The following is an 8652-nucleotide window of genomic DNA, read 5'->3' as shown; positions in this document are numbered from 1 at the left end:
CGAAGGAGGCCGAGTCCAACCCCCAGACACAGGCGTCTCCCCAGCTCTTTATTTCCAAGGACAGGAATAAGCTTTTGAAGGCTTTTCACGTGGCAAGTGCACACCTGCAAATGTTAAAAGCGAAGGGCTGGTTTCGGAAAGGTTTTGGGTGGTGTATTATCAAGACAGCCTAAATAACTGGGGACACAAGGGAGGCACACAGCTCCTGCTGCCTCGTGCTGTTTGGCTCATCCAAGCCAATGCCGTACCTGTGCCACTGGCAGCCACTGCCCTTTAGATTTTATTGTGCCGGTAATTCGCACACCCAGCAGCTGCTGCATTTGCTGGTGGCCAGTCCCATCCTCTCCTGGCCTCGCTGTTTGCTTCTGTCGCTCAGCAAAGTCTCACATCTCAGACCTTTATACCCCTTTAGTAAGGACCGACCATTAGGACCCGGCATTAGCAGGGACGCAGGACGCTGTAGACTTAAGGGACTCTTGGTGGAGGATGATAAATTCTGGGCGTGGGTTTCAGAGTGGAAAGCTTTGGCTCATCCACACATCTGGCTCATGGAGCAGAAAATCCCACACAGCCTGGCAGATTTACTCTGATACGTCCGATACCCAGACACTCTATTTTCTACCCCGCCAAGCCGCCAGGGCTGACAGCACAGCCACCCCGGCGCTGCGGGAGGGCAAGGGGAGACCGAACAAGAAACACACGCGAGTCTGGTTTTATGTAAAAAAAAAAAAAAAAAAAATTATTTATTTTGGAGGAGGATTTGAACATCAACATGCAGGTACAACATGAATAAAAATTATTGCACCGCTATTATGTGGCAATTGTTCAAGTTTCTAAAAACACAGAAATTCCACACTTTCTCTTATCTAGCTAAGTGCTGAGTGACACGGCTTGGCAGAGCCCAGCTCAGGAGGTGCTCTCACAGCCACCTGGATATGGTAATCGAACACAACGTAAACACACACTTCTGTCAAATCTTCTACTAGAAGTACAGAATTATCCTTCACATCCAGTAAGAGAAAACCAGAGAAAGACTTTATCCTCCCCTCTTCGGAAGAAAAAAAAAAACAAACAACTCAAATTAAAATACTCCAAATCACACCTTAATGCAAGTGTGGCAACCAAAACCACTGGTCACTCCTACCCCTTCCCCGGCAAGCGCTCTTTAGTATATTAGCAGCCAGAGGCCTCTGACATTCGGACCCAGGAGTGGCCGTTACAATGCTAAAGTCTAATATTTACAATAAATATCCTCCATTTCTCTTAGTTTGCAACAGTAAGAGACAAAGGGAAAAATAACACTGAAAAGAGGCACGGGGCAGGAATGCGTCGGCTGGATGCAGAAGCAGAGAGGAGCTGCGAAGGCTGGAACCAGCTCTGATGCCGTCATCCCAAAACGGACGAGGAGCAGGAGACGCATCCAAGCCGACAGAAGGAAACAGGGAAATGAAGCGGGACAGCAGCGGATTTGGATGGTTATATGCACGGCTCATTCACCACACGCACACCACTTCTACCTCCCGCCTGTCTGACTCGGGGTTATCTATGGAGGCCGAGTTCTCGGCTTGCTGAATGCTTCGCTCGGGTACCGCGGGTCCCATCCTGTGCTGGGAAACGCACTCTCGCTCTTCCCACACAGCTGTTCCAACATCTCGTTCATTTTGCAAGCTGATCTGAGAAAGTATTTAAGCAATTCTTAGCAGAGCAAGGAATAAGTCTTGGTGTATCTACCTGGTTTATTATCACATTGTTAAAGAAAAAGGGTTTTTTCCCCAAATATTTTTGCTAAGGTGCACCATTTAAATTTGACAGAAGGTGGAACCAGGACGATGGGGCACCTGGCACACCAAGGGAAACTGCAGGACTGCCCAGGAGCAGGGGATACGGGGCTGCACTAGGATGCTCTCCTGGTAACGCTGCTTGGCTTTGGCTTCCGAAAAAACAGAGGTTTTTAAATTGCACTGATCACTTTCCGTACCGTAGCTACAAAAGAGGTGACTAAACACATACCTCACCTCTTCTTTGGCCAATTCAGGAAAAAGCAGCAAAAGCTGTGACATAGGAAGGTTTTTGACTCTTTTTTTTTTTTTTTTTTTTTATGTGCAAGACAGGATAACTCTGCCACTCAGCGCTGGAACCCCCCGCTGCAAAGGGAGGGAGACAGCGGCTCATACAGCTGGTACCTTCAGGGGTCCCACCCCAGCCCGTGTGGGATGAGGCAGGTTACAAAGCCCTCTCTCTCCTAAGAGAGAGGCTGGTTTTTCCCCTGAAGTTTTTTAAACGCAGAGCCCTTTGTGGATGCCCGGGGAATAAGCTGCGTTACCGCAAGGAGAAGGAAACAGGGACCTGCCACCCAGGGAACGGCCAGGTCCTCATGCAACTCTGGGCTCACTACTTAATTTACACAGCGACTTCCATCTTGCCAAGGTTAGGTGCTCTCAGGAGATAAGCTTGAGGCTTGTCTTTGTAATTACCACAGACTCAGGATGCTGAATCAATTTTTCACTCTTCCTGTCCACTTTATCGTATAATGTACTGCCAATCAGACCTTGTTTCTCAGCAATTTTTTAGTAGATCAACCCATCAGGGAGAAAACCAGCCAGATAAGTACCAGATCCTGCCAAGTCTCTTCCTTACTTGCTATTGCCCCAAATCGGCACAGAATGATGCCCATCAACAAGAGTGCTTTGAGAGGCTGGAGGTACCCAGGACCCTGACAAGGCAATGGAAATATTGCGGTTTATAATTGCAAACCAAGTGTATACGAGTAGCCTATGAACTCCAGGAAAAAGAGCAAAGAGACAGCGCAGCAGGCTCTGCTCTCGATACCGTCACAGCAAGATTTATTAACGTGTTATCTGGGAGCATCGAGGCTTTGGTTAGTGTATTAACAACACCATACATGTTCACACAGACACACGGAGTAAACATTCATTTAAACATGTTAAAAAAAAAACAAAACACAAACCCAAACAAAAAAAACCCCCTCAAACCAACCCAAAACTTGGTCCAGAAATGAAATCCAAGCAGCCAAAATCAAGTATATAATGGGGGGAAAACAATGGTTATAGAGAAAGAAGCAGGGCAAGATTCCAGAGATTTTTGTGATTTGTGGATTGAGCTGAAATCAAGTTGAAAGAAATGGAGAAAATATATTCCTATATAAAAACAGATTTGCATTTAGGGGAAGAGAATCAAAACTTCAAGTCCGGAAAAGGCCGAGACAATGAAGAAGGTGGCGGTGTAATGAAATCAGACCAACAGAGGCAGGTTTTAGCTTGAAATACTGTTGCACGGTCATTCTGCTTCTAACAGAGTAAGCCAGTGAGCAGGACACTAGAACCTTGCGGGTGATCCGCAGGGAGATACACTCAGACAAGACTAGAGTAAAAGCTGAGCACAATCTGGGACAAATGACGGGAGTGTTCATTGAGAGGAACCTTTAATTGGATGAAGAAATGTCTTACAGTGCTATAGGTATCACCACTCGACACATTTATTGGTGTATTATTATTGATCTAATCCTCAGCAGAGAGCACTGTTATCCAGAGTCAGTCACACTTAAAGCAAAGCAATGTCTAAACCTAAGAGCGAAGAGTAATTTTTAATGGAAAGTGATCTCAGCAGTGGAAATGATCTAGCTATCGAAGCTGAAATCTTAAAATCTCACATGTGTTTTGAAGTCTGCTTGCAGCTTGTCCACAGAACTCGAGGAGTCAGAACTCTTCGTAGGTTTTGTTTTTAAAACGGGCAGATTCAGAAAACTCAGCAAGTTTCCCAAGCCCCAATTCAGAAATGTTAAGGAACACCTTAAAATCCCTACCTATTTAGACTCACCAAGAGAAGGAAAAGTCTCCAAAGGTCATTTATCACTGAGATAACTTCACCCGAGACATACTGGAGAACACGCGACTACAAATTTCTCTACTTTAAAATCAACCTACAAGGCCCCCCTTTCCTGGGGTCATTTATTCTAAGGCAGGGCAAGTTATGAATTGAAGCCAGAGAAAGGAAGATAAAACATCATTAAAATTTTAAAAACAGAGGGAAAAGTTGCTATGTGTCCCATAAAGGATAAGTAAAAACAATCTCAGAAGAACCAGCTTACGGATTGGAGATTTCTCTTTCTGATAATTCCATTGAAAAATACTTTTACTTGGTTTAAAGAGAAGACAGGGATCTCTGTCCGACCCCTCCAGCCAAGCCCCTTGCCTCTGTATCCTCTAAGGACGCGCACACGGTGATGAAGGGGCCTTACTTGCACCAAAGAGGGTTTCTAGTTCCAGAATAACTTGCGGACAAGAGAGTATTTTCTTTTCCTTGTCAAAGGACACCAGATTGTAAATTCAAAGAAACCACTGGGAATTTGTGAATTTCAATGGCATTTCAAAGAGAAGGTTGAAAAGCAGAGATTTTAAAGTAAGCTGCCTTTTTTGTACTCAGAATTTTGGGGATCTCAAATAAATGTAGGATTAGAGGGAAGAGCACAACAGGCACTAAACTCAGGCAAAATAAAAGGTCTGGGAGAAAAAAAAATTAAAAAAATCAACAAACTGTTTCTTAAGCCCTGCTTTAAAGATACCCTGTTCTAAAGAGACCTCAAACGGCAAGCATTACTGTGTACAAAAATAGAATAGCAAGGATGAAAAAACACAAAAAACAGTATGAAAAAAACCCTCCCAAAAATAGATGTACACAAGTTCTATTTTATATTAGTGTATATTACAAAATTCAAACATGCAGTCTCTATTTTGAATGTAGAATGCTCCAGTCCACCTGTACCAGGGATGCTGCTATGTTTTCTTTACAGCACCGTCATGTGACAGGGGAAAGTCTTGTATTTTTAACTGACTTCCAACCTCTTTGCTTTTTGCTTGCGCGAGAGTCCCTTCTTTACAGGGCCTCGTGCTGCCATCTGGCAGAGGAGAGGCTCTCAGAGCTGCTTGTCCAAGAGCCTGAGACAGCTCTTTTGATGGAGTGATTTTGCAGCTACTGCCCAACACTTCAGATGCTTTAGCACTGCAAAACGTTGCCTCCTTTTTTGCTGCCATGGGACACATTGCCTCCCAGGGCTTTGCTGAGCTTAATGACTCCGTGCAGGATACACTCCTTGTCGTCAGACCGTCTGTGCTAGATAGTTTGGCTTTCTCTTGACACACTCCTGCTTGTGAAGTTTCCTGCCTTTTTTGTTTCGAATCTCTCTCTTCTTTACAGGAGGCACCCAAATGGGGGAAATCCTTTCTCTTTTCCACCTCTCCGGAACCAGACATACTGAGCTTCAAAGGGCCTAACACGCTCTGAGCCAGCGGCACTAACTGAGACACGGAGAGAGCTCTTTCAATAGCACCGGGGACGAGGAGCGTGGAGGATACGGGTCCTGCTGGGCTCGTTTTGCTGGCAGTTGAAGCACACTCTGCCTGAGATGAGCTGGGTTGCTTTTCAGTACCAGGACTTTTTTGGGACACTTTGCTCACGCTTCCAGGAGACAGAAATGAGGTGCTGTGTTGTTCTGCAGGCTGAAGCATCTCGTTGAGATCTTTCTCAGTGCAATCCGCGGCGCTTGCCGAAAGAGGAGTGCTCACGCTTGCCATGCACCACGAAGGAAGTGACAGCAGAGGTCTGGAATCCTGTTTTTTCTGACTGGTTTCTGTTAGCAGAGGGTCTTTCAGGTCAAGCTTACCACAGGAGGCCCCTGAAGAGTCAACTTGTTCAAGTTCCAGGAGTTTGATAGATGGGTACTGTATATGTTCTGTGCGATCTATTGGTTTTTGAGTACTTGTAGTGCCCCCTAGGTCTTTGATTGCTTCAGAAGACTTGTCTTTTGGACCAAAACACTCAAAAGTTTTGTTTTCTGGCAATTTGTGTTCCTTTGCAGTTGTTTCTGATCTTAGGAATGCCTTTTCTAAATTAGCTAACTTTTCTGGAGAAGTTCTCGGGAGGACCTCTGATGGGGAAGGGCGCACACTGATTTGCAGCGGCACTGAAACAGGCTTGTCTTGTTGATTAGTTCCCTTCTGCAGATCTTCTGGACCTTTTGGATCTTCAGGTAGAAAGGCATCATCTTCAATACTATCCTTGCTTTCCAATTTAGATGAAAACTTATTATCCTCATTAAAAGAATCTGAGCCTTGGTCTCCACTTTCACGGGGCTTGTCCAGTCTTCTCCCATCTTGACTATCTTCTGAACCATCATCCGTTTCATCTTCGGAAGAATCTACTTCTCGGATAGCCTCTTGCTTCTGCAGAGACTCCCTCCTCTCCACCCTGTCCTGTCGAATAGCACCCAACTTCCGTGAACCCGGCTTCTGCAACATCCCTTTTTCCGCTAGCCCAAGTTTGCCACCTGTTGTTTCATTCGCAGATTCTTGTAAGCTCTGGAGACTGGGATCCCTCTGTAGCATCTCCTTCTTAAATTCGGAGTGAGAGATATCCAAGCTATGCTTACGTGAGGAAGTCAGCTTCTTCTCAGAAGAGGACAGCGAGGCAGCCAGTTTCTCGGCCGACTGCACTCTCTTTAGCAAAGGAGACCTAGGGGGCTCAGCACTTTTGGGGCGAGAAATTTGTCTCACCAGCGGTGGAGAGGAGTGTAGTTTTACTGGGAAAGACTGAATAATACTGGAGCTGCCAACTGAGTGTCCTGGTAAAGGAGATGGGGAGCGCTGCGGTGATGTGGACTGTGGGGTTGGTGACGGAGTGTGAGCTAGTGGTGACAGAGGGATGTTTCCCGCAGATTTACGCCTTGGAGATCTGTACTGCCTTTGAAGTTTTGGTGCTAGTCCATGCAGAGAGCTGGGTCGGATGTGTCCAGAGCTGGCTGGAGAATTGGGAACACTGGAACTGGGAGAGCTGCTCTGGGAAGAATTGCCACCAACTTAAAAGAGAGGGGAAAAAAAAAAAAGAAGAGAGACTAAGAAGATTAATATATATTTGGCCATGAAAACAAGTTATTGAAAATAAGACATGCAAAGTCAAGACAAAATGTCAAGACGTTACCAAGAGCACTGCAGTAATATTACAAGGTAATATTGCATGGCTTCTGACAGAAAATTCACATCATTGTCACACAACACCAGAACATAGCAAGAAACATTCTGCTATCAGAACGTTTTTTCTGAAAAAAACCTCCAAGCAGATAAACCACATGTCTCATTGCTGTTCTCAGGATGCAAATCTCTTTGTTCCATCAGCTGATTCAATTTTCAAATATGACATTCCCACACTGTTTCAATTCCTTTTCTCTGAACTAACATAGAAAATGTGTCAAACTGCTACAAAAACATTGCAACTTACAATGCAGATGTGCAACAAAGTGAAAGGATGCTGTAGTACAGCAAATGCATTCTTAAAAGGCTGTATGGATTTTCATTTTTAAGTGAATCAATGAATGAGAATACATCTATCCCTAAGATAATCGACATCACAGCTGTCATTTTACTTCACAAACAGATCTACTACCTGCTGCTGTGTATTTTACTTCAAAAAATAATCAATAAGCAAAAATCTTCTCCAAGCTTTTTTCTGCTTGTGTGGATTTTTGTCAGGTTTTTGTTTAGTTTCTTTTGTTTTTTTACCTGAGTGTACAGACTCGGGAGTGGATCTGTAACTCTGTGTTGGTGACCGAGGAGACAGGTTGTGAGTTGGAGAGCCAGGCACACTTTCTCCAGAAGACAGAGAACGGTTTAGTGAAGATAAACTCCGGCTGGTGTGAAGTAGTGAGGCTTGTTTAGTGATCTTCCTCAACAAAGAACTCTTCTTCTTACTGTGGAAGAGCATTCAAAAATTGCTGTCAACCCCAAGTGATTTATTTATCTTTATTGGCATATTTCTGACAATTTTATAGCAGTTAAAGAGAAAAAGAAAACAAAAAGACAAGAAGAACTAAAGGATGTACCTGCTGATACACATTATCAGCAAATGGCTTTCACAAGATTTCTCTTACAGTATCTTGGTTACCATTGAATGTTCACAGAGAAACATCAAAACGAACCTTTCCTGACCATCCTTAGTTTTGCTCTTCTTGTTCCTACGAGCCATCTTGGATTTGTAGCTGGCCTTTCGAGCTGGCCCAACTTTGATAGACGTGTTCTCAAATGGCGTGGTGGAGATGGACACTTTATTTCCACTCTGTCAGAAACAAGATGCAGAGACGCTGCTTAAAATGTGGCTATTTGAAGCAGATCTGCAGGCTAGGCAGTTAGGCTGCTAGTTTATTGCTGCCCGCCATTTTGTAATCCTTTGTCAAACTCCATTTTCCCCTTTGCATTTTCACCTATCATTTATTAAGGAATTGCTGAGAGAGCGTCCTTTTTAGTCAGGCTTTCACAAATGATTAGCTCAGGCCCCAGCTGGTAGGTAGAGCTTCCCAGAGCTGGGAGAATACAGCATCTGACCTCTCCCATTGAGATCCCAACTGCCTCAATTTAATACTTGTAATACTTGGAAACTTGAACAAAGTAATATTCTGTCACCAATCCTATTCCCAGTGCTCTGACTGATGGCAGATATGAGCATATCAGGCATCTATCATGATGAAACTGGAACACAGAGCACGGCTTGTCTCACTCATTTAAAAAAAAAAATTTTTAAAAATCCTGATTGCTCCTCTATTTGCAGTCCCAAAGATTTCTGTCTCTTGGAATGGTCCAAAACTTT

At 44.3% G+C, this 8652-nt stretch overlaps 1 protein-coding gene across 6 annotated transcripts in view; it reads right to left on the bottom strand.

Annotated features, from left to right (window-relative positions):
* Positions 1–756: 756 nt before the first annotated feature.
* MAST2 (microtubule associated serine/threonine kinase 2) overlaps positions 757–8652 on the bottom strand; it is a 197758-nt gene continuing 189862 nt past the window's right edge. For all 6 annotated transcript variants that reach the window (XM_054834056.1, XM_054834051.1, XM_054834052.1 and 3 more), the window contains 3 exons: positions 7988–8124; positions 7572–7759; positions 757–6871 (listed from right to left, as the gene is read on the bottom strand). In XM_054834056.1, the coding sequence (XP_054690031.1) occupies positions 4794–6871; positions 7572–7759; positions 7988–8124 (2403 nt within the window). In that variant the 3' untranslated portion in view covers positions 757–4793. The remainder of the gene's footprint in view (positions 6872–7571; positions 7760–7987; positions 8125–8652) is intronic.

Source organism: Grus americana, chromosome 8 (genome assembly GCF_028858705.1).
Source record: "Grus americana isolate bGruAme1 chromosome 8, bGruAme1.mat, whole genome shotgun sequence".
NCBI classification, from domain to species: domain Eukaryota; kingdom Metazoa; phylum Chordata; class Aves; order Gruiformes; family Gruidae; genus Grus; species Grus americana.
This window is presented reverse-complemented; position numbering and strand designations above follow the sequence as displayed.